The sequence below is a fragment of the Mesoplodon densirostris genome, chromosome 13, assembly GCF_025265405.1.
Source record: "Mesoplodon densirostris isolate mMesDen1 chromosome 13, mMesDen1 primary haplotype, whole genome shotgun sequence".
Lineage (NCBI taxonomy): Eukaryota > Metazoa > Chordata > Mammalia > Artiodactyla > Ziphiidae > Mesoplodon > Mesoplodon densirostris.
Genome location: NC_082673.1, coordinates 92,665,542 through 92,687,141, shown reverse-complemented (window position 1 = coordinate 92,687,141; position 21,600 = coordinate 92,665,542). Strand labels below are relative to the sequence as shown.

The 21,600-nt window shown below is 65.6% G+C and overlaps 5 protein-coding genes across 10 annotated transcripts; 3 read left to right on the top strand and 2 right to left on the bottom strand.

Moving 5' to 3' along the window:
- The first annotated feature begins 274 nt into the window (after window positions 1-274).
- On the top strand, window positions 275-1,885 carry C13H8orf82 (chromosome 13 C8orf82 homolog). The gene is made up of 3 exons (XM_060115551.1): window positions 275-464; window positions 1,113-1,161; window positions 1,421-1,885. Exons 1-3 carry the CDS (start codon window positions 303-305, stop codon window positions 1,864-1,866), a joined length of 657 nt encoding a protein of 218 aa, XP_059971534.1. The 5' UTR covers window positions 275-302; the 3' UTR covers window positions 1,867-1,885.
- Window positions 1,886-3,959: 2,074 nt separating this feature from the next.
- Window positions 3,960-7,008, top strand: LRRC24 (leucine rich repeat containing 24). The gene is made up of 4 exons (XM_060115547.1): window positions 3,960-4,537; window positions 4,693-4,971; window positions 5,140-5,308; window positions 5,988-7,008. The coding sequence occupies exons 1-4, from the start codon at window positions 4,157-4,159 to the stop codon at window positions 6,908-6,910; spliced, it is 1,752 nt and encodes a 583-aa protein (XP_059971530.1). The 5' UTR covers window positions 3,960-4,156; the 3' UTR covers window positions 6,911-7,008.
- Window positions 7,009-7,364: 356 nt separating this feature from the next.
- Window positions 7,365-11,408, bottom strand: LRRC14 (leucine rich repeat containing 14). 3 transcript variants are annotated; one of them, XM_060115548.1, is made up of 4 exons: window positions 11,358-11,408; window positions 9,365-9,718; window positions 8,600-9,184; window positions 7,365-8,495 (listed from the first exon to the last, which is right to left on the bottom strand). In XM_060115548.1, the coding sequence occupies exons 2-4, from the start codon at window positions 9,691-9,693 to the stop codon at window positions 7,928-7,930; spliced, it is 1,482 nt and encodes a 493-aa protein (XP_059971531.1). In that variant the 5' UTR covers window positions 9,694-9,718; window positions 11,358-11,408; the 3' UTR covers window positions 7,365-7,927. The 3 variants fall into 3 exon arrangements, with proteins under 3 accessions (XP_059971531.1, XP_059971533.1, XP_059971532.1); XM_060115550.1 differs by lacking the exon at window positions 11,358-11,408 and adding an exon at window positions 10,631-11,351; XM_060115549.1 differs by lacking the exon at window positions 11,358-11,408 and adding an exon at window positions 10,923-11,351.
- A 79-nt stretch (window positions 11,409-11,487) lies between these two features.
- Window positions 11,488-18,186, top strand: RECQL4 (RecQ like helicase 4). Of its 2 annotated transcripts, XM_060115691.1 has the most exons (22): window positions 11,488-11,724; window positions 11,789-11,822; window positions 11,951-12,054; window positions 12,273-12,413; window positions 12,722-13,323; window positions 13,416-13,515; window positions 13,593-13,719; window positions 14,058-14,183; window positions 14,269-14,361; window positions 14,441-14,577; window positions 15,019-15,102; window positions 15,186-15,359; window positions 15,442-15,621; window positions 15,694-15,835; window positions 15,916-16,178; window positions 16,254-16,539; window positions 16,619-16,748; window positions 16,830-16,999; window positions 17,073-17,253; window positions 17,334-17,487; window positions 17,626-17,734; window positions 17,829-18,186. In XM_060115691.1, the coding sequence occupies exons 1-22, from the start codon at window positions 11,641-11,643 to the stop codon at window positions 17,951-17,953; spliced, it is 3,546 nt and encodes a 1,181-aa protein (XP_059971674.1). In that variant the 5' UTR covers window positions 11,488-11,640; the 3' UTR covers window positions 17,954-18,186. The 2 variants fall into 2 exon arrangements, with proteins under 2 accessions (XP_059971674.1, XP_059971675.1); XM_060115692.1 differs by lacking the exons at window positions 11,488-11,724; window positions 11,789-11,822; window positions 11,951-12,054; ... (1 more) ...; window positions 12,722-13,323; window positions 13,416-13,515 and having other exon boundaries at window positions 13,595-13,718.
- Window positions 18,187-18,266: 80 nt separating this feature from the next.
- On the bottom strand, window positions 18,267-20,492 carry MFSD3 (major facilitator superfamily domain containing 3). Of its 3 annotated transcripts, none has more exons than XM_060116014.1 (5): window positions 19,393-20,487; window positions 18,948-19,095; window positions 18,740-18,864; window positions 18,564-18,673; window positions 18,267-18,484 (listed from the first exon to the last, which is right to left on the bottom strand). In XM_060116014.1, the coding sequence occupies exons 1-5, from the start codon at window positions 20,144-20,146 to the stop codon at window positions 18,308-18,310; spliced, it is 1,314 nt and encodes a 437-aa protein (XP_059971997.1). In that variant the 5' UTR covers window positions 20,147-20,487; the 3' UTR covers window positions 18,267-18,307. The 3 variants fall into 3 exon arrangements, with proteins under 3 accessions (XP_059971997.1, XP_059971998.1, XP_059972000.1); XM_060116015.1 differs by having other exon boundaries at window positions 18,267-18,481; XM_060116017.1 differs by lacking the exon at window positions 18,564-18,673 and having other exon boundaries at window positions 19,393-20,492.
- Between the last annotated feature and the right edge of the window lie 1,108 nt (window positions 20,493-21,600).

The window sequence follows — 21,600 nt, the reverse complement described above, 5'->3', positions numbered from 1 at the left end:
GTCTCACACCCGAACCCCACAGTCGGGAGGCTCCGCCCGCCACCCCTTTCCCAGCCGGACGGCAGGGCGGCGCGCCCCTAAATCCCGGAGAAGGAAGTGTCGGGACCGCCCGGGATCCGGGGAACAAGCAAAGCCCGGGGGGTGGGGAGGAGGGCGGGGGGTGGGGAGGAGGGCGGGGGGTGGGGACGAGCTCCGCGGCCGCAGCCGGAACCCAAAGCGCGAGGTCGCTGCCACCAGGGGACTTACGTTCGCGCAGCACCGCCCCCGCGTGACCCTCTGGCCGCTTCCGGCACGGAAGGACGATGTGGGCGACGCGCGGAGTGCTGCGGACCTGGGCCCTCTCCTTGGCGCGGTCCCCGGGGACCCGGGCCTACGGTGGGGGCGGGGGCGTCTCCTACACGCAGGGCCAGAGCCCAGAGCCGCGGACGCGCGAGTACTTTTACTATGTGGATCATCAGGGCCAGGTGGGCGGGGCCGGGGCCTGAGGGAGGCTCCCGTGAGAGGCGGGGCCTGGTGCCGGGTTTCTGCGGGTCGGGGCCTGAGGGAGGACCCTGTGAGGGGCGGGGCCTGAGTAGGCGGGGTCTTTAAAGTAAGGGTACCCGACCTCCGCAGTCGCGCTGGAGATACTGGGACGCCCGGCCCCGGCCCCAGAGGATTAGGTCCGAGCGGCCCACCTCCCACACGTGGTTACGCCCTGCGCGCTTTGCATCCCCAGATCCTGCGGCCCCCAGCTCGGGGCCGCCCCACCTGCTTTGGAAGCCCTGGCGGGGGCATCCGCCATATACAGGAGGAAGCAAGTCAGATAGCCTCCGCAGAGGAGGGGCACACCTAATTAGAAACTTGAAAGGAGGAGGGAAGAGGCGCGGGAAAGGCATGCCAACCCAGAGAACCTGTGCATGAGGAAGCAAGGCCGGGGGTGCGGGGTAGATGTGGGGAAGTCTGCAGGGCCCCCAGGCTTACCTTCCACGCGCCTCCCTGCACACGGTGTGCACAGACGAGCAAAGAAAGCGGACACCGGCCCGGGCTCAGGCCCGCCCAGGCCTTCTCTCCCTGGGGCCGGCTCTGTCGGGCTTCCCCCTGGGACTCAAGGGCCACGGTCTGCCTCTCTGCAGCTTTTCCTGGATGACTCCAAAATGAAGAACTTCATCACCTGCTTCAAAGGTACTGATGCGCCCTCCTCCCCCACCTTCCCTCTTCCTTCGGGGAAGGCCCTGAAGGGCTCCGCTGCCCAACCACACCAAGGGCACTGGCCGTCCTGCGCTCAAAAGCCCCCTATCTAGAGTGAGGCCTGGGAGGCTGTCCGACCGCCAGCGTCTGCCCTTGGTGTGACCCAGGGCGAGCCGCCTGCCTGCGGCAGTAGGGCCTAGGGGGCCTCGGGGCCCGGCATGCTGAGCAGTCGCGGCCTCCCCCCACCCCACAGACCCGCAGTTCCTGGTCTTCTTCTTCTCCCGCCTGAGACCCAACCGCAGCGGGCGCTACGAGGCCTCCTTCCCCTTCCTCTCGCCCTGCGGCAGAGAGCGCAACTACCTACGCTGCGAGGACCGTCCCGTGGTCTTCACGCATCTGCTGGCCGCTGGCCCCGAGCCCCCGCGCCTCTCCTACTGCGGCGGCGGCGAGGCCCTGGCCGTGCCCTTCGAGCCGGCGCGCCTACTGCCCCTGGCCTCCAATGGGCGTCTCTACCACCCGGCGCCGGAGCGCGCGGGCGGCGTGGGCCTGGTGCGATCGGCTCTGGCCTTCGAGTTCAGCGCCTGCTTCGAGTACGCGCCCGGCTCGCCCGAGCTGCCCTCGCACGTGCGCTGGCAGGGCATACGTTTCGCCCTCACCATGGACCTGGCCCCGCTGCTGCTCGCCGCCCCGCCGCCCTGAGCAGCGGGCTCGCAGCCGTTGGCGCCCCCAGCCCCGCTGCGCCCCCCGGACTGCGTCGCTGCGCACGCGCCACCCGGAGAGGGTGCTGTCCGAGTGCGCGTGCGCGGCGGAGGTGCGCCGCGGCCCCGCCCCGCCCGGCGCTGTCCGAGGTGCTGCCTCGGCCCGAGAACCGACGCTGGGAGGGGCGGGGTCACAGGTGCTCTACCCTGTCCGCACACCCCCGGCCTGGGGCGTCCTCGGCGTCCTCGGGTTCGGCCAGCGCTCGCGACGGCAGACCCGGGCGGCCGGGAGGGAGGTGCGGGGGCTCCAGTGAGCGAGCGCGAGCGGCGCCCGCCCCTCCCCCGCCCGGCGCTGCTCGGTGGGCCGGGGTTCGGCGGGGGAGCCGCGCCGCAGGAGTGTCAGGTGAGGGGGCGCCCGACCCAAGGTCAGTGGGCGTGGGGGCGGGATCAGGGGCCATCCCGGCTCTGTCCCCGGCGATCACCGAGAAGGGCGTGCGACCTGGCGGGGACCACGCCCTGCCCTGAACCGGCCCGGGACAGGCCGCGCCGGAGGGGATGCAAGGGGCGCCTTGGGAGATCAAGGCACCCGACTCCGGCCTCGCACTGCGCTGGAGAGCGTCGCAGGGCTTCCTCCATTACCCCTCCAACCTCCCCTCCCCGCACAGATGGGCTCCCTGGAGACAGTGACAGCCTTCTCCAAATCCAGTATGTGACGCCCCGCCCCCTGCCCAGCCAGATTAGGGGGTTCTCCGCTGAGTAAAAGGATTTCTGGCCTGGCCTCCCCTGCTCTTCCTGCTTGAGTCCTCAACGCTGCCCAGGCCAGCCCTTCCACACGAATCAGCATCTAGTGGGTGTCCGTGTGGGCAGCTGTCCCCTGAGTCTTGAGGAGGAGACCAAGAATCTTCTCTGTTTGAGAGGCCTTGCCACTGGAAGGTAGGTGGGCGCCCTGGGCCAAATCTTTTGCTCAGGGAAATGGATCCTGGGGGCTCAGAGTATGCCCCCTAGTTCTCGGGGTTCTTAACACACCTTCTGAGACATCTGGGAACTGCCTCTGCCTGGGCCAAAGCGATTCCATTAAAACTTTTGCTGTGCCTACTTCTTTTTTTTTTTTTTTTTTTGCGGTACGCGGGCCTCTCACTGCTGTGGCCTCTCCCGTCGTGGAGCACAGGCTCCAGACGCGCAGGCTCAGTGGCCACGGCTCACGGGCCCAGCCGCTCTGCGGCATGTGGGATCTTCCCGGACCGGGGCACGAACCCGTGTTCCCCGCATCAGCAGGCGGACTCCCATCCACCGCGCCACCAGGGAAGCCCTGCTGTGCCTACTTCTCTTCAGTGATCTTAAATAATCATGTGAGTTACAATTTAGAGCAAGATTTAAACAAACACCAAGACCACTTGGTGTCTTTCCACACGACTCACTCTCCTAATAGGGAGACCAGGTGAACAGGCAGGTGTGCAGAGCAGGGACCATTTGAGGTGGGGCTGGAGGCTGGCTGATAGCACACCCTCAGCCGTACCATCCCTGGCTTCAGACTGGCTGGCTTCTCAGCCCAGGTCCCCACCTTTACAACTGGACTCATGGCGCCTTGAACTGGACCCAGGCCTTCTCCTCTATAGGATCACAGCTGCATGTGTATAAACCCCAAAACACTACACACTCCTTCAGAGTCCAGGAGATCAGTGTTCCCAGAGCCTACTTGGGAAACTACACTAAAACCCAGTTAGCGGCCCAAGGCCCCTCTTTCACACCCCAGCCATTCCAGGGCCCCACCTACCCCCAAAGACGGATGCACCTTTCTTGGAGCCAGCATGGAGAACACAGGCCCACAGCTTCTGAACTGGCTTTCCTATTTGTCTCACCCCCCAATTGTCTTAACAATTTCCCTGAGGAAAAGCTCTAATTCTAGCTAAGCTGTTCTACCAACTCCCACCCCCCAGGAAGGCAGGGCCAGAGGCTGGACAAAGCTGTGCCTGTGGCTGGCTGGTGGCTCCCCTGAGACCAGCTGTGCCCATGTCCTCCATCAGTTCACAACAGGTGAATCCCAGGGTTGGGGTCATAGCATGAGTTGTAGAGATAAAAATGACTAGAGTAAACGCTGGGTCAAGGTTAGGTGAGGGCAGGGACGGACACTAGCAGCGTGGAGTCGTGGGCAGAGATGGGATGGGGAGAGAAGTGGGTTGGGGTGGTGTAGGCGTTCCTTCTGTGGCCTGTGTGGCAAGACCGAGGACATGAGAAATTCTAAACCGAAACCTGATGCCCCAGATCTTTATGCTTTTTTATAAAGGAAGGCAATGAACGTTTTATTTTATCAGTTTCTTGAACTAATTTCAAACTTCAAAACTCAGACACGCTGTGTCCCTCCATCCGCGCTTTTCACTGGCTCTCAAATGTTAGGGACGGGCCTGACCACCTGTGTTTCAGGAGGCGCATCCCATCGGGGCCAGACTGTAGGGAGGCTGCTGAGAAGGCTGCAACTTCGTGGCCTGCGGCCGGTCCCGCAAGAGATGGCCCCAGGGGCGCCCGCACTGCTGCTTCTGTCGCTGCTGTCACTGCCGGGTCTCCCGCCTCGCGCTGCCGGCTGCCCTGCGGCCTGTCGCTGCTACAGCACCACTGTGGAGTGCGGCGCCCTGTGGCTGCGCCTGGTCCCGCCCGGAATCCCGCCCGGGACGCAGGTGGGCACCGAGTGGGGCTGCCGGGCTGCGGGCCAGGGGTGCCCACGACACGGAGGGATGGTGTGTGAGCCTCCCGGTGGGTGAATGGGGCGCCCTAGGGAAAAGAGAGACCCCCTCAGCGGGGTAAACGCCCTCCCTCCCTCCTTCTGGGACAGACGCTGTTCCTGCAGGACAACAGCATCGCGCGCCTGGAGCCGGGCATCCTGGCACCCCTCGCCTCCCTGCGTCGTCTCTACCTGCACAACAACAGCCTGCGCGCCCTGGAGCCAGGCGCCTTCCGTGCGCAGTCGCGCCTGCTGGAGCTGGCGCTCACCGGCAACCGGCTGCGCAGCTTGCGCGTTGGCGCTTTCGCCGGCCTGGCCCAACTGCGCGTGCTCTACCTAGCTGGCAACCAGCTGGTACAGCTGCTGGATTTCACCTTCCTACACTTACAGGTGAGGGGGGAGGAGTGGGCAAGAAGGGCAAGAGGTCCTCCTGCACCGCCACCTGCCTTACCGGGCTGGCGTAGTGAGGGGGAGAAAAGGCAGCCCAGTCTAGCCTGGTAAGAAGGGGACATGTCCCTCAGCGCCCCTTTCCCTGATGACCTACTGTCCCTGCTTCAGCGACTGCAGGAGCTGCACCTGCAGGAAAACAACATCGAGCTGCTGGAGGACCAGGCCCTGGCCGGGCTCTCCTCGCTGGCACTGCTAGACCTCAGCAGGAACCAGCTGGGCACCATCAGCCAGAAGGCCCTGCAGCCCCTGGCCAGCCTGCAGGTCCTGCGCCTCACAGGTACCTCTTTCTAGGGGCAAGGGACTCTCATGCAAAGGTAGCTCCCTTGACCACAGTGGTGGCAGTAGGTAGCCGGCCCAGCTGTGGAGGGGCTCGAATGGCAGTGCTCTGGGGGTCCCCACCACCACCCGTAGCTATGACAGAAGGCTGCTAGGAGTAGGGGTGCTGGCTGGGTTACAGTTACCTAAGGGAGACAGAAAAGGTACGAGTCCCTGAACAAACTGGACACAGCTGAGCGGCTCACACGCTTTAGGGCCAGGAGAGGGCAGGCAGGAAAAAACTGGAAAGATGAGACCAGGACTGGGGACATTTCCTGGAGACAGCACCCGAAGACAAGGCTGGCAGGACGTGCAAGGTTTTCGTGCTGGTGGGATATCTCTGTGCACACAGGGGTCCCCCCCCAGATAGCAAGACTTGTCACAGGGAGAGTCGTCGGAGGAGCGGGGGCTTTCTCAGAGATGGGTGAAGTAAACTGGACGTGCATCACAGAAAGGAGATTGGGGGGGGGGGTTGGCTGCCCACACTTAAGGAGACTGGGGTCAGAGAAGGGGTGGCAGGGGTCCCCAACTGTGGGAGGTGAGAAAGGGGCTCCTGCTCTGGCCAACAACCCCAACCACACACGCTGTGCTCTGGAGCCGCCCCTGAGCTAGCTACCTGTCCGCTGCTGCTCTGCCCACAGAGAACCCATGGCGCTGTGACTGTGCCTTGCACTGGCTGGGAACCTGGATCAAGGAAGGGGGCCAGAGACTGCTCAGCTCCAGGGACAAGAAAATTACGTGTGCAGAGCCCCCCCGCCTGGCACTTCAGAGTCTCCTGGAAGTATCTGGCAGTAGCCTCATCTGCATCCCACCCTCTGTGCACGTGGAGCCACTGGAGGTGACAGCCAACCTGGGTGAGGACCTGCGGGTTGCCTGCCAGGCTTCCGGCTACCCGCAGCCCCTGGTGACCTGGAGAAAGGTGGCGCAGCCTCGCGAGGGGCCGCCGCAGGCCCAGGCCCAACCTGAAGGCAGGGTGCCGGGCCCAGGTGGGCCCGGGGCATCCGACACGGGCAGCGGCATGCTCTTCCTCACCAACATCACCCTGGCCCACGCTGGCAAATACGAGTGCGAGGCCTCCAACGCCGGCGGCGCCGCGCGCTTGCCCTTCCAGCTTCTGGTCAACCTGTCCCAGCAGCTGCTGCTGGCGCCTGCGCCGCCCCGGGCCGGCGACCCAGCCAGCCACGAGCCCCTGCCCGAGGCGGGCGGCATGGCCTTTCGCGCCCTGGGCCTGGCCACGCAGACGGCCATTGCGACGGCCATCGCGCTCCTGGCGCTCACGGCGCTACTGCTGGTGACCATGATCTGCCGCAGGCGGCGCAGGCGCAAAAAGGCACCAGGGCTTCCCGGGGAGGGCGCGCTCTTCGTCAACGATTATTCGGACGGGCCCTGCACCTTCGCGCAGCTCGAGGAGCTCCGCGACGAGCGGGGCCACGAGATGTTCGTCATCGACCGCTCCAAGCCGCTCTTCGCCGAGGGCCCGGAGGAGGCGGCCGAGGGCGCAGCGCCCGGAATCGCGCAGGGTATCCCGCTGCAGCCGCCAGCCGCCTACGAGATCCGTTGCTGAGGGGGGGCGGGGGCGGACGCGCGCTGATGACGCGGGCCCCGCGGATTGGCCGGCCCGGCTCGCCCCGCGCATGCTCCAGCGCGATCAGTAAACGGTGGAAGCTGCGCCGTGTTGCGAGCCGTGTATGGGGCTCCTGGGCGTCCGGCGGGGCGGAAGCACCTGCAGACCCCTGCAGATGGAAGTTCTGGGGCGCGAACGGAGGGTAGCCAGGGTAGGCTTCCAACGCCCCACTGAGACCCTCCAAAAAAGACCCCTGCCCAAATCACCAGACCTCCAGCTCTGCACGTCCGCCTCGGGCCCCGCCGCCCCAGGAAAAGCCTGAACCTCTGCGAGGAAGGGCGACGGACTGTGGAGATGTCTAGAGAAAAGATGGGGCGGCAGGCCGTTAAGACATATCACCCAGTGGCCAGGCTGGGGGTGACAGCAGAGGAGACAACTCACTCTGACCAGTTAGGACATAAAAAATAGCCACAGATTTTAAGTTCTAAGCACACTGCACGTTTGTACCTTAAAGACACCCTCCGGCCCCCAAACCCGGCCGACAGGCAGTCTCCTGTGTGCCAGGGAAAGGAGAACGTTAAGAGGCCCCCGAGTGCCTGGGAGCCCAACCCTCCTCGAAGCAGGCCCCTGTCCAAACTTCCACCCCAGAGCAGTCTGCTCTTGGGGAGGGCCCAAAGGAAAAAACATCCTCTCTCAGCTCATAGATCCCAGGAACATTCCAAGGAGAGAACCAGGACACCGGAGGGCAGCTAAGTGCTGCCAAACCAGGCAGGGCCATGTAGGCCTGAAATCCAGCCCTCAAGCCTGCAGATGGTGAGTCAGGGGAGCAAGTGCAGGACAAACTGCACAGGGTACTGCAAAAAGCATGGGCATGCTCAAGGAGCAAAGAAATCAGAGACTAGTGCCTTCGTGTCAGGCCTCCAGCAAGGTCCCAAAGGCTCTGACTACCCAAGGAGCAAGAGGCCTCCAGCAGCCCTGGACCCCAGGACAGCCTAACTCTCACCAAGAGCCTGGAGATCACAGGCTAAAGTAGTCTGCAGCCAGGCGCCCATAGATATCTGTGGTCCAGAGCACGTGGGCACGGCCTGAGGCCAGTAGCAACTGGTGCAACTCAGCCTCCACGCGGGCAAACTTCTCCTCATTGATAGAGGCTTCCAGCAGGACAGAGGCAGGCGGTGGCCAGGGCAGGCCCTCATAGCAGTCCACCGGGAAAGGGTGCACCACCGTGCGCAGCTCGGCCTGTGCCACCGAGTCCCTCAGGAGCTCCTTGAGGCCCGCCATAGACAGCGGGTTGCCGTAGAGGCCGAGGTAGCGGAGGCTGGCACAACGAGTCAGCACAGGAAGTGTGGCCAGCAGTTGGGTATCGGCAAGCTGGCACTCGGTCAGCTCGAGGTGCAGCAGCGTGGCTGCTGCTGCCTGCAGCAGACCCTGGAAGGGCTCCAGCTGGCTGCCGGACAGGTCATTGCCACTCAGGTCCAGCTTCTTGAGGTGGACAGCATGGGGGCTCCGTGCCAGGAAACGCAGGTCCTCAGGCAGCAAGGCACAGAAGGCCAGCTCCAGGCTCTCCAGGGGGCTCTGCAGGGTGCTGCGGAGGACACAAGGGGTCACAAATAGGCTGGGCCAGGGGAAGGCCTCCTGGAGGGGAAAGGAAGGGAAGGGCAGGGCAGGGCAACAGCAGGGCCTGCTCACCTGAGCAGCTGGTCCAGCCGCCCCGAGAGAAGAGAGGAGCCCATGCTGAGCTCCCGCAAACAGGTGAAGCGGCCCATCTGGGCCAGGAAGTAACGGAAGTTGTCCTCGCCGTCCACAGAGGGCTGCCGAGAGTCCCCGTGCACATAGTGTAACCGCAGGCTGGCCAGGTGCTGGAAGCGGGCCACATGTGGGATGATGACGGACAGGCCTCGCAGGCCCAAGTTGTTGAAGCGCAGGTCCACGCGGCGCAGGCAGCCTGCATCCAGAAGCTGCAGCAGGGCCACGGTATTGCGCATGGGCAGGTCCTCAGCCCGCAGGTCCCGGCAGCAGAGCCGCAGTGGACTGCCCGCGCTGCTACGGAGTGCCTCCCGCAAGAATGCATAAGAGGCCCGGTTCACCCGCAGGTCCACACGCACCTCCACAGGAATGGGGGCCAGGCCGGGCTCTGCAGTCCTGCCCTGCTGCTGTGCGATGCACGTGCGGGCCACAGCTGCTGTGCAGTCCCACATGCTCATGGTGCCTGGGTCCTGCTCCACGCCGTCATCCAGGAGGCCCGTCATGTCCAGCACCCGCAGCGCGTGCTTCCTGGGAGCACGGGTGGGCTGAGGCAGGAGACAAGGGGACACAGCCCACACCCACTCCCAGCCACCTCAGGACAGGAGCAACGTGCCTGTTCCCGCACTGTGCTCTTGCACCAGCCTGGAACCTCTTAGGGGACCCTCTCTGCACCCCCCAGGCCCGAGGGCCCCTCCAGTGAGCCCATACCTGCAGAGGGGCTGTGTGCCAGCCTCAGTCTCCGGGGTGTGGAGCCGGGCAGTCAGCCCCAGGATCACGGCTTGCATGCTCTCTGTGCTAGGCCGCTCCTGCAGCAGGGCCCGGCTGCAGTGGGCACACTCCTGCAGCAGCTGCTGGAAGCTAAGCAGTGGAAAGGGCCACGTGTGCACCAGCTCGCGCAGCACAACGGTCTTCTTGTCCATGAAGGCCACTTTGAAGAGCAAGGGGAAGAGCTCTCGTGGCAGCAGGGGCAAGGCCTGGCAGGCAGCTGACTGGCACTGGAGCACCTGCCGTGTGCTCAGGAACACAAGGGTGTGCATGGTGCTGGGCCGGGCAGGAGGCCACCTGCAGGGAAGGGCCCTTCAGTGGGGAGGACAGATCCCAGGCCTCCACCCCCTCCACGCACTGGTAGTGGGAAAGCTCAGCATGGAGCTCGGCACAAAGTGGAGAACCATGGCACCAAAGAGCAAGTGCTGGGTGCTTGGCCTTAGGCTAAGGGTAGTGAAAAGGAGAACAAGGCCACCCCCAGGCCCCGCCCTCCAGAAGCTCGGGGGCCTCCCTAGGGAGACAAAGCCATCGAGCAGCACATAAACAGCATGGTACCAGAGATGACCAGCTTGCCTGGGTGTGCTTTTGATGGCTGTTAATCTGCAGGGCCCACCATCTGTGTTCAAGGCCTCCCAAATCACAATGCCACTTATCAGAGATCTTTTTGCCTTTCCTTAAAAGTAGGCGAAAACAAAGCCTCCCTATCCCCCAAGCACTAGAGAGATGGGATACTACCAGGGGGCTGGAAGCTGCATCACAGGACCCTCTCCCAGCCTCCTCAGAAGCCTTGGGAGGCCACCCTTGGGTTCTGTGCAGCACATCAAAGAAGAGTTGGAAGTACAGGTGCAGTTTAATAAACAGCAGGGCAAGTAGAAAGGACCAGAACCCAGACAACTCTGAGTCCAAAGGGCCTGAGTAACCCAAGCCCTCAACACGAGCCCCAGTTCTAACTACTGTCTTTCAGGAGCATTATCAGGCACGGAGACCCCTGGAGATTTACAGAAAGAATACCCCACCCATCGAGATCCTCGCCACCTGTGTAAACGCCTCTCTCTTCCCTGGAGAACCATGTTAAGAGACCAGGTCTCAAACCCATGGGATTCAGAGGCCCCACATTAGGGGCCTTTGCTCAGATGAGTAGAGGCAGCTGCCAAAGGGACATCCAAGCTGACAAAGAGCACAAAGGAAGTGCCTGAGAGCACAGGGTACCTGGGTGTCAGCTCTGCTGCTGACTTACTGTGCGCGCGCTTGGCACCTCATCCTCAAAACTGCCTCTGGATCATCTTCCTGAAAACAGGTTAGACAACTAAGACCTAAGCCTTGCCCAACAGAGGTTACAGCCTGGGTGATGAGCTCGGGAAGGGAGGCAGCCTGGCCCCAGAGCCCCTGCTCTTGCGGCCCTCACACCCAAGTCCTTAGGGCACTGGTTCCTGAGAAGCCCGGGACGTCAACCCTCGGCCTCGCTCTCCCTGCGGACAAATCTCGCGAGGACGATTCATACCTCGCCGTGACAGGACAGACCAACCAAGCACCTGTCACGAGACGAAACGAAAGCAGCCAGTGTGGTCACCGTGGGAGGAGCCTTTGTGTGGTGGCCGCCGCCCCCCGCAACCGGCCCGCGGTTCCGCGGTTTCCCTAAAGACGCCCCCGCCCGGCTCCTCCAAGCCTCGAGCCGCGGGAGGCTCTAAATCCGACGCCCTCCGCCTTCCGGGCGGGGTCTGCCCCTCGAAGCCTGTGCGTCGCCTCCTGGGACCCGAGGTCGCTCAGCCCGGCACCGTACTCCGGGTCCTCCCCTCCCCGCAGCCACACCGCCTGGGCTCCCGCCCCCGCCTCCTGGGCGGCGCCGATCCGAGCGCCGGCACCGGCCTCGTGCGGCCAGGAAGAGACGGGGACACACGCCGCCACGCTCCGTCCCCGGCCGGCAGCCTGCGCTCACCGGGCCCGCAGAAGACGACGCCGCCGCCGGGCCGCCGCCGCCGCCGCCGCCGCCAGCCCCGCCTCGCCGTACGTCGCGCCCCGCCCAGCGCCGCCGCGCGCCTCGATGACGTTGACGCCCCCCCATTGGCTGCCGCCCCAGGGCCCCGCGGATTGGCTGCCCCGGCCCGGCGGCCGCCACGTCGCCCCGCCTCCAACCCCGCGGAGCGCCACCAGTGGCTGGCGGCTGGCGTCGCTCTCCTGGCGGGAGATTCCTGGGGCGCCGGGCGCAGGGCAAGGCGACCATGGAGCAGCTGCGGGATGTGCGGGAGCGGCTGCAGGCGTGGGAGCGCGCGTTTCGGCGGCGGAACGGGCGGTTGCCGGGCCAGGTGCGGGCTGCCCGTGGGCGGGGAGCTGAGGGAGCGGCATCCGGCTGACGCGCTCCCTTTACAGGAGGACGTGGAAGCGGCGCCCGAGGAGACCCGCGGTGAGCGAGCGGGCGCGGGGCGGAGGCAGCGGTCAGGGACGCGGGCAGGGGGCGGGCGGCCTCCACCCCCACGCCCAGCCGAGCCCTGCCTCCTGAACACCGACCCCCCCCCCCGGCCCCGCCCTCAGCGCTCTACCGGGAGTACCGCAACCTGAAGGAGGCACTGGGTCAGGCCGGCGGCGTCGGGCCTCACGGCTCGGAGCAGTCGCTTCCCGCGGCGGCGGCCGAGGAGGTACCCGGGCTCGACATCCCAGCCTATCGGTCAACTTCCTGTATGCCGGATCCAGGAGTCGTGACCCAGGCTCTGTGGGGCAAAGAACTCAGGGGGCGGGCTGACAGGGTGGAGGAAGGACAGCCCCCGCCCCCAGGTCTCCGGGGCTGGAGACACCTCTGTTCCCCCCCCTGCGCCAGCCTTTCCGTGGCCTAGATCTCTACCGTCTCTTCCTGCAGATGCTGGAGCCCAGCTGCTGGGGGCCCCACCTGAATCGGGCCGCGACCCAGAGCCCCCATCCTCCATCAAGGCTCAGCTCTCAGGGATCTGTGCAGGACTACGGGAAGAGGCTTAAGGCCAATCTAAAGGGCAGTCTGCAGGTGAGGGTCGGGCAGGCAGTGCATCCAGCCTGGGTCCAGAGCTACTCTTGGCCCAGGAGCAGGATCAGCAGACACCCAACCCTGCTAAGTCTTTCACACGTATGCACACGCACACACACAAGTCTAGCATTTCCCAGGGCGCAGTTCTCCAGAAGAGCTCAGCGTCGCCTCTACTCTCGACTTCTTTTATGTCCCCGCCTTAAGTTTCTCACATCGCTGAGCTGTTACAGGTGGGGCCTCCAGCAGGTTTCAGAGTCTGCAGCACCCCCAAGGGCCTGAGTTCCTGCTTGCTTATCTCTCTCTCCCAGGCTGGGCCAGCCCTGGGCCGAATACCCCGGCTTACACGAAGATCCTCCTCCAAGATGCCTTCCCCAGGGCCACCAGGCACAGAAGCTGCCACCATCTCTCCAGAAGAAGTCAGTGAGGTGCCCCCTCAGCCTCCCAGGCCCCAGCTGAGGCCAGGCCGGCCCCAGCAGTTGAGGGCATCCCTGAGCCTGCGGCTGGGCTCCCTAGACCCAGGCTGGCTGGAGCGGTGTCACAACGGGACCCCAGATTTTCTGGGGGTTCCCAAGGCCTGCCAGCCTTGCCTGGGTGCAGAGGTGTCCCAGCTTCTTACTCCAGGTGTAGCATCTGTCTTCGGTCCCAGCGCTGGCCCCGAGGTGCCTTTACGGAGTCCAGAGACTCCAGCCCTACTAGCAGCTGCTATCAGTGCAGGGAACTCTCAGCCTGGTACTCGTCAAGGCAAGAAGCGGAGATGGAGTGGGGAGCTGGAGGGAAGCCCTGCACAGACCCAGCAGGACAGCGGCCAAGCAGGAGCCCTGCCTGCGGGAGCTGGGGCTGCAGTGCCTGCAGAAGACTGTCCAGAGCAGCCTGTGCAGGCACAGCCCCCCAGCAAGCCCCCAGCCCCCAGGTATCACTGCCCTAGCCTCCCAGCAGCGCTGCCCTCAGTCGCGCCATGGTGGGGAGGGCGGTGGGTGCAGGCGACCTGTGCGTCTCTTCTAGATCTGCTGTCCAGGACAGGGGGAACTACGTGCGGCTCAATATGAAGCAGAAACGCTACGCTCGGGGCCCGGCCTCACGGGGCCGGCTCCTTCGCAAGCAGGTGAGGAGGTGGTGCCAGATGCTCCCGCCCACCTGCCTTGCTTCTTGCTCTGTGAGTCTCCTTTGTGTCCCCACTAGGTATGGAAGCAGAAGTGGCAGAAAAAAGGGGAGCGTTTTGGGGGTGGTCAGCGCGGAGCCACAGCCCAGGATTCTGGCTCCCAGTGTGGGCAGCTCAGTCACTGGGCATCCCAGTGCCCTCAGCCAGGTGAGGCCTCTGCCCTGGGGGGTGGCTTGGGCCAGCGCTGCTTGCAGGGGTTGTGCTCTTTGGGGAGGCGTCTCTAGCTCAAGCAAAAGGCCCTCCTAACTCCTGCCCCTGGTCCAGAACTTACCCTGGCCCCTCAGAAGGAGGGTGGCAAGGATGAGGGTGGCACACAGACCTGGGCCACGTTCGAGGAAGTATCCCAGAGAATGGGCGCTGCCTGCCGCCCACTCTCTGGTGAGCAAAGAGGTGGAGGAGAGGTTGTAGCGAGTGGCTTTCTTGCCGGCGTGACCCCAGGCCGGTCCGGAGCTCCTGTCCTGCGCTGTCTTATCTGCTCTCGGTAGGTGAAGAAGGCACAGAGCCTGCAGGGCCTGAGCTGCTGGCGCCCACAGGGCAGTCTGTGCCCAAGGCTCCTTGTCCGCCTCCTGTGCCACCATTCTATCCGCCAGGGCCCTTGGGGCAGGTTGTAGGTGAGTAGACGCCTACCGGCTCCAGAGCCTTGACTGGGGGGTGGGGGCGCCTCGGGGCCATGCTGACTGATACCTGTGTCCACAGACACGCCCGCTGAGGTGCTTCAGGCCCTGGAGCAGTTGGGGCACCGGGCCTTCTACCCTTTGCAGGAGCGTGTGGTCATGCGGATCCTGTCTGGTGAGTATGGCCGGCAGGGGGCGTGGTGGGACTGAGGCGGGGCCGCCGAGCTGCGCCCCTGACCCTCGGCGACGCCCAGGCGTGTCCACGCTGCTGCTGCTGCCCACGGGGGCCGGCAAGTCCCTGTGCTACCAGCTCCCGGCGCTGCTCTACTTCCGGCGAAGCCCCTGCCTCACGCTGGTCGTCTCTCCTCTCATGTCGCTCATGGACAGCCAGGTTGGTGGACAGAGTCCTTGGGCAGGTGCGGAAGGCAGGAGCTGGTCCCCGTGGCTCTGCTGACCCACTTGGGCTGCTGCTCCTTGGCCCACCCCCACCCCCACCCCCGAGTGGCCAGTGGCCAGGCCGTTTCCAGCTCTGTCTAGAAGCTGGCAGTGGCCCAAGGCAGCAGGGACACAGCTGGCTCGACCCAGGCCCACCCACAAGAGGAGCAGCTTGGGGGGGGGGGGGCGTCCCCACTGGGACCCGTCTCCAGTGCTCCTGAGCCAAAGCCCCCAGGCGGCTCTGAACCCGTCGTCACAGGACCCAGGACCTAGGTTTTTTCTCCTGGAGATCCTGGCGAGGACACAGCAGTAGTCGTCTGGCCAAACCACTCCAAGAGGCACGCGGGGCAGGGCCAGGGCTGGTGGCCTGTTACCGGCTGTGCTCCTGTGCCTGCAGGTTTCTGGCTTGCCCCCAGGCCTGAAGGCGGTCTGCATCCACTCGGGGATGACCAAGAAGGAGCGGGACTCTGCCCTGCAGAAGGTGAGGGGCCCTCCCCGGGCGGGGCCGGCAGAGGCGGCGGGCAGACCCCCTGGCGGTGCCGCCGACCCTGCCGTCCTCCTCAGGTCCGGTCAGCCCGGGTGCAAGTGCTGATGCTGTCGCCAGAGGCGCTCGTTGGGGCGGGGGGCGCTGCCCTCCTCACTCGGCTGCCACCGATCGCCTTTGCCTGCATCGATGAGGCCCACTGCCTCTCCCAGTGGTCCCACAACTTCCGGCCCTGCTACCTGCGTGTCTGCCAGGTAAGCCTTGTGCGGGGGGGCGGGGGGGGTGCTGCGTGAGCAGACCAAGGAAGGTTGGGCATCTCACCACTCCTCCACACAGGTGTTGCGGGAATGCGTGGGTATCGGCTGCTTCCTGGGTCTCACAGCCACGGCCACGCGCAGCACCGCCCTTGACGTGGCCCGGCACCTGGGCGTGGCCGAAGAGTCTATCCTCAGGGGGCCGGGCACCATCCCTGCCAACCTGCACCTCTCTGTGTCTTCGGACAGGGACCCAGACCAGGTAAGCACGCACGCGGGGGCCGAGCAGAGGCCCTGTCTTCCGACGGCTCACGCTGACCCTCGTCCTCTCCAGGCTCTGGTGACGCTGCTGCAGGGTGATCGTTTCCGTGCCCTGGACTCTGTCATCGTCTACTGTAACAGACGAGAGGACACGGAGCGTGTCGCGGCCCTGCTGCGCACCTGCCTGCGTGAGGCCCAGGCCCCACGATCCCGAGGTGAGGTGGAGGCAGGCCTACACCCCACAGATGGGCCCTGGGCACATGCCCCACCTGACCATCGTGGGTCTTCCCTGCAGGCCGGGTCCCAGAGGCTGTGGCTGAAGCCTACCACGCCGGCATGGGCGGCCGGGAGCGGCGGCGGGTGCAACGGGCCTTCATGGAGGGCCGGCTGCGGGTGGTGGTGGCCACAGTGGCCTTCGGGATGGGGCTGGACCGGCCGGACGTGCGGGCCGTGCTGCACCTGGGGTTGCCCCCAAGCTTCGAGAGCTACGTGCAGGCTGTGGGCCGGGCTGGGCGTGATGGGCAGCCTGCACACTGCCACGTCTTCCTCCGGCCCCAGGTGGGCACCGTCCCCCCACCGCTCCCCCAGCCCCGCCCCCTGCTGCAGCCCCGCCTTCATGCTGCTCTGCCGCAGGGTGAGGACCTGTGGGAGCTGCGCAGACACGTTCACGCCAACGTCATCGACTTCCTCGCCGTGAAGAAGCTGGTGCAGCGCGTGTTCCCTCCCTGTGCTTGCACCCGGCAGCCCCCAGAGCAGCAGGGAGATGAGAGCCGGGAAGGGCACTCGGCCAGGGTCCTCGTGGCTGCATCTCCCCAGGATGCTGACCATCCCAGCCTTGAGCACACAACCCGGTGCCCGGGCCACAGGCGGGCGCTCCCGGTGCAGCCAACCGTGCAAGCCCTGGATATGCCCGAGGAGGGTGAGGGGCAGGGAGCGTGGGGGGCGGTGTGGGGACACCCCCGCACCCCCTCACCTTCTGAGCCCTGCTCTGCCCCCAGCCATCGAGACTCTGCTGTGCTACCTTGAGCTGCACCCACAGCGTTGGCTGAAGCTGCTGGCGCCCACCTATGCCTGCTGCCACCTGCGCTGCCCCGGGGGCCCCACCCAGCTCCAGGCCCTGGCCCGCAGGTGAGCGCACATCCCACCCCGGGCTCAGGACAGGGACAGAGGACCAGGGCTGCCAGTCACATGTCCCTTCCCCTGGTACAGGTGTCCCCCCCTGGCCGTGTGTTTGGCCCGGCAGTGCCCCAAGGAGACAGGTGGGGGAAGCAGTTCTGTGGAGCTGGATGTGGTCGAGCTGGCAGACTCCATGGGCTGGGAGCTGGGCCCCGTGCGGCAGGCTCTCCACCAGCTGCGATGGGATCCAGAGCCCGGGACAGGTGCGCCCGCCCCCAGCCCTGCTTGCCGGCTGTTTGCCGCCTTCCTGCCAGTTTCTGACACCCTATCTGGCAGGTGTGCCTCGGGGCACGGGGGTGCTGGTGGAGTTCAGGGAGCTGGCCTTCCACCTGCACAGCCCTGGGGACCTGACAGCCCAGGAGAGGGACCAGATCTGTGACTTCCTGCACGGCCGCGTGCAGGCCCGTGAGCGAGAAGCCCTGGCCCGCCTGCACCGCACCTTCCGGGCTTTTCACAGGTGCAGGAGGGGGTGGGCAGGGCCTGGGCCACCCCATCCTGCCCAAGGTGGGCCACTCTGACAGGCTTTCCCTGCCCCAGCGTGGCCTTCCCCAGCTGCGGGCCGTGTCTGGAGCAGCCCGATGAGGCACGCAGCGGCAGGCTCAAGGCCCTGCTCAGCCAGTACTTCGAGGGAGAGGTAGAAGCACCGGGGGGCGTGGAGGCCGAGGAGGACCCTGAGCCAGGCCAGGCCAGGGTGAGTGTCCGGGCCTCCGGGGAGCGGGGAGGGCGAGAGGAGTCGCAGAGAGGACGCGCCTCCGGCTGCGGGCACACACCTGCCTCCCGCCCCTCACCGAGCACTGCGGAACAGCACGCCATGTGTCCCCACCGGCAGCTCCAGGACTGGGAGGACCAGATCCGCCGGGACATCCGCCACCTCCTGTCCTCGTGGCCAGAGCAGCGGTTCTCGGGCAGGGCTGTGGCCCGGGTCTTCCACGGCATCGGTGCGGACCCGGGAGGCCCAGCCCCGACCAAGGTGGGGGCTGGGGGCAGGCCTGGCCGAAGTCCTCAGAGCCATGTCTCCTCCTCCCACTGCAGGAAGCCCCTGCTATCCGGCCCAGGTGTACGGGCGGGACCAGCGCTTCTGGAGAAAGTACCTGCACCTGAGCTTCCACGCCCTTGTGCACCTGGCCACAGAGGAGATCCTGCTGTGGGGCTGCTGACCACCCTGCCGCGCAAGGACCCGGTTCCCCCACGTCAGAGGCACGGGCCTCAGCAGGGGCTGCGTGGCCACAGCATGGGGGTGGGGGGTGTCAGGTGCAACAGGTCCTCAAGGCAAAGATGGGCGTAGATATCAGTGACCAGGACAGCGACCAGCCACTCTGGACAAAGGCCACCACCAGTAGCATGGGGGCAAGGAGGCCCCAAAGTGCAGAATAAAAGACACTCAAGTCATCTTCAGGAACACTTCTTCCAGCGCGGACACCCCCACGGTCTGAGGATAACCTTGCACGTCACTCATCCCAGACACAGTCCAAAGGCACACTCCACTTTATTGGTAAGTCTGGACACCCAGTTCAGGCCAGGGTGTTGGGTGCAAGGCCCAGGTACAGCATGGGTGCGGCTGAGAGAGCGAGGAAGACAGAGAAGCAGAGGCGTGGCCCCAGGTTGTCAGCTAGGGCTCCAGCCAGCGTGCCCATCAGCAGCTTCCCCAGTAGCTCTAGAGTAGCCAGGAGACTGTAGTGTGTGGCCTGCTAGGGGAGGGGGAATCACATCAGGACCTGCTTGGACTCCAGTCCTGCAGCCCCTGGTGTTGCAGCTACATCCCCTCACCTGCAGGGCACTTGGTGCCAGCTGGCTGCAGTGCATCATCAGGGTGAAGGTGGTGGTTGTGACCAGGCCCCCCAGGAAGTGCTGCAGACACAGGCTCAGCAGGGCTGCCCCTGGGAGGGCTGAGGTCAGCAGGGCCCAGGACTCCAAGCTCCTCCCCCCTATGGCCCACCCCTCACCTCTCAGGACTGTGCTGGGGGCCAGGCTGGCCCCAGGGCTGTCCAGGTGAAAGAGCATGGCAGTCTGACAGGCCAGGCCCCCAAGACGGAACTGAAGCGCTGACTTCAACAGGGGCAGTGGCTGCCTGGGGTGGGGTGATGGGTCAGGTCAGAGGGCGTGGGGAAGGAAGGGGAGACAGGTGGGCGGGGCAGGCTGAGGGGGGCTCACCGGCGCCTGGCCAGGAGGGCCCCACCCAGGGACGAGCCAGCAATGGAGCAGGCCACAGCGCCCACACCATTCCACAGCCCCAGCTCTGGGGTAGAGATGCCGCAGTCCAGCAAGAGCAGTGGGAACAGGCCGCTGGTGCCCTGCTCGCCTGTGGAGAGAGTCAGCAGGGGTGGCTGGCACACCTCCACCTGGGTCTCAGTCATGCTCCCCCAGCCCGGCCTTCTTCCTGGGCCACAGATGCCAGGAGACAGCTGGGGCTGGGCTTCGACGACGCTCAGGGTCAGCGTGAAGCCGCTCAGAGAGGCCCAAGGGAGTGTGGCCGGAGCTGGACGTGCAGAGGGCCAGGCTGGGCTCCAGACTTCAGGTCAGACCCCAAAGAGGAAACGCAGCCCTGCAAGTGAGTTCCAGGGCTCCTGGGGACCCACCCCTGCTGTTCCTGACTCACCCAGCTTGTAGGTGAGCACGAAGCCCACTGTCCACAGGGTCCCAGGCACGGCCAGCAAGTCCTGCCCAAGGTGCAGAGTGTGTCGGGGGTGTTCTGAGGGCAGAGGTGTGGGAAGCTGTCGCAGGGCTGGTGCCACCCAGGTCAAGGCAGCAGCCAACCAGTAAGTGGCAGCCAGGAGCAGGAAGAGCAGGGGCCAGGAGAGGGTGGGCACAATGGCCAGCAGCCCACCCCCAGCCAGCACCGCCCCCAGCTTGTATGCGACCACCTGCACAGTGTTGCCAGGCCCCAGCTCTGCGGGCTCCAGGAGCCGCACAGCCAGCATGTCCAGGGCCACATCCTGCACAGCTGCAGCCAGATTCAGCAGCAGAAGCAGCCCCGCCACCGTGACAGGCAGCCCGGCCTGACCAGCTGCGGCGGGAGGGTGGGATGCCAGCAGCCCACACACCAGGCCCAGAGCAGCTGTGCTGAGCGTCAGCCAGGCCCTTGGGGAGCCCCGAGTGTCCACCAGCGGGGCCCACACAAGCTTGAACAGCCACGGTGCGTACAGCGCCTTGGCCAGTCCCACGCGTGTCAGGGAGAGGCCACGGGCCCGCAGCAGCACGGGCAGCAGCCCAGACTGCAGCCCATAGGGCAGGCCCTGCACCAGGTAAAGGCCGGCCAGCGGCAGCAGCTTCCCACGCAGGGCGAGGAGGCGGGGCGCTGGGGCCCAAGCTCTAGTGGCCGGGTCTCGGTTCAAGGCCGGCCGGGGCGGCATGAGAGGTTCCACTCAGAGTGGGGGCAGCGTGCTTCCGAGGGGGTCCGGTCCGGTCGGGATGGAGTCACGGGTCACAGAGCGGCATGGCTCTGGGGCTGGGCCAGGGTTGGACAGGCTGGCGTCCGCACCCGCGCCCTTGGGTCCTGGGGGCGTCAGAACCCCAAAGAACTTTCAGGCCTCCTCCAAGGCGGCGCTGGCTGGGGCGGCGCTCTGGACCGGGCGGCGCAACCCGGAAACGCAGCGGCCATAGAGAACGCGGGCGGGCTAGAGCGCCGGCCGCCTTCTGGCGCCCCCGGTGGCCAGCTGTCTTCGAACGTCGGAAGCGGCCGAACCCGCGGCCCATTCAGGTCCCTCCCAGGGCTATCAGATCTGGTCCCCAGACCCCTAACTCTCCGGAAGTGCTTCCTGGTGTCTCACCTGGAGCCTGGTGGCCGCAGGGTCCGCTGGGCCCCCCACGGAGGACCCACTGTCTACTACCGCTTACATCGGCTGCTGGACCCTCACCTCGCTGTGCTAGTGGTCTCGGCGCCCTCCCCAGGCCAGTGGCCGCAGAGGGTCGTGGAAGGGAGGAAGTTCGTGGGAAAGGCTGAGCCCACGTTCAGCCCAAGGAGGCACCCGGCTGCTGCCCGAAACGCCTTCTAGCGTCTAGCGACAAGGCCAGGAGAGCCAGTCCAGGCCGGCTCCAGCCCGACCCCACCGGGCCTTGGAGAGGGCGGGGCCCACCCGGGGCCCACCCGACGAGAAACCTGCGCCTCCCCTGTCCTCTCCTGCCCAGAGCCTTGCTGTGTGGGGCACCTGGGGCCCAGGGGAGATAGTGAAGCAGGGACTATGGTTAAGAACCGCATCCAGAGTGGAGCTGGGGCCTTGGCCAATACTCTCCCTAAGCCCGTGGGGCGCTGAGGCCTGCCAACTCCTAGATCAACTCGCAGACACTTGAGCCAAGACATTACGTCAGCTGCCGAGGCCACGGGGAGTGAGCTTCCTTTCATTTCCACACATTTTTGGGGCCCAGGTTTCCTCATCTGTGAAATGGGGACTATGGTGCCCACCAGCGAGGGCCCTTTGTGCAGTGATGCACAACAGTGTCCGGCATGCACATCCTCGCGCGCCAGTGTCAAGGACACAGGGCTGCCCGCCAGCCCCCAGCCCAGGTCCTTCAGCCCAGAGCTCCACAGGGCACCTCTTCCTCGGCATCTTCCGTGCCCTCGTCCCCCGAACTTGCCTTCGGGTGCCCCAGCTCAGGAGGGGGCCTCCCCTCTCACTGCTTCCCAGCCCAAGAAGTGCATTTGCACGTGGACGTCACACACCACACACAACGTGGCAAAGCGAGACCCGTTTGCTCTTCCTCCCCTCCCTGCTCCTGGGCCGGCACCACCGCTCCTCCAGCGGTCCACAGCGGCAGCACCACTGCCCGCGCCCAGTTACGGGAACCGAGACTGCTCCCTTGAGTCCTC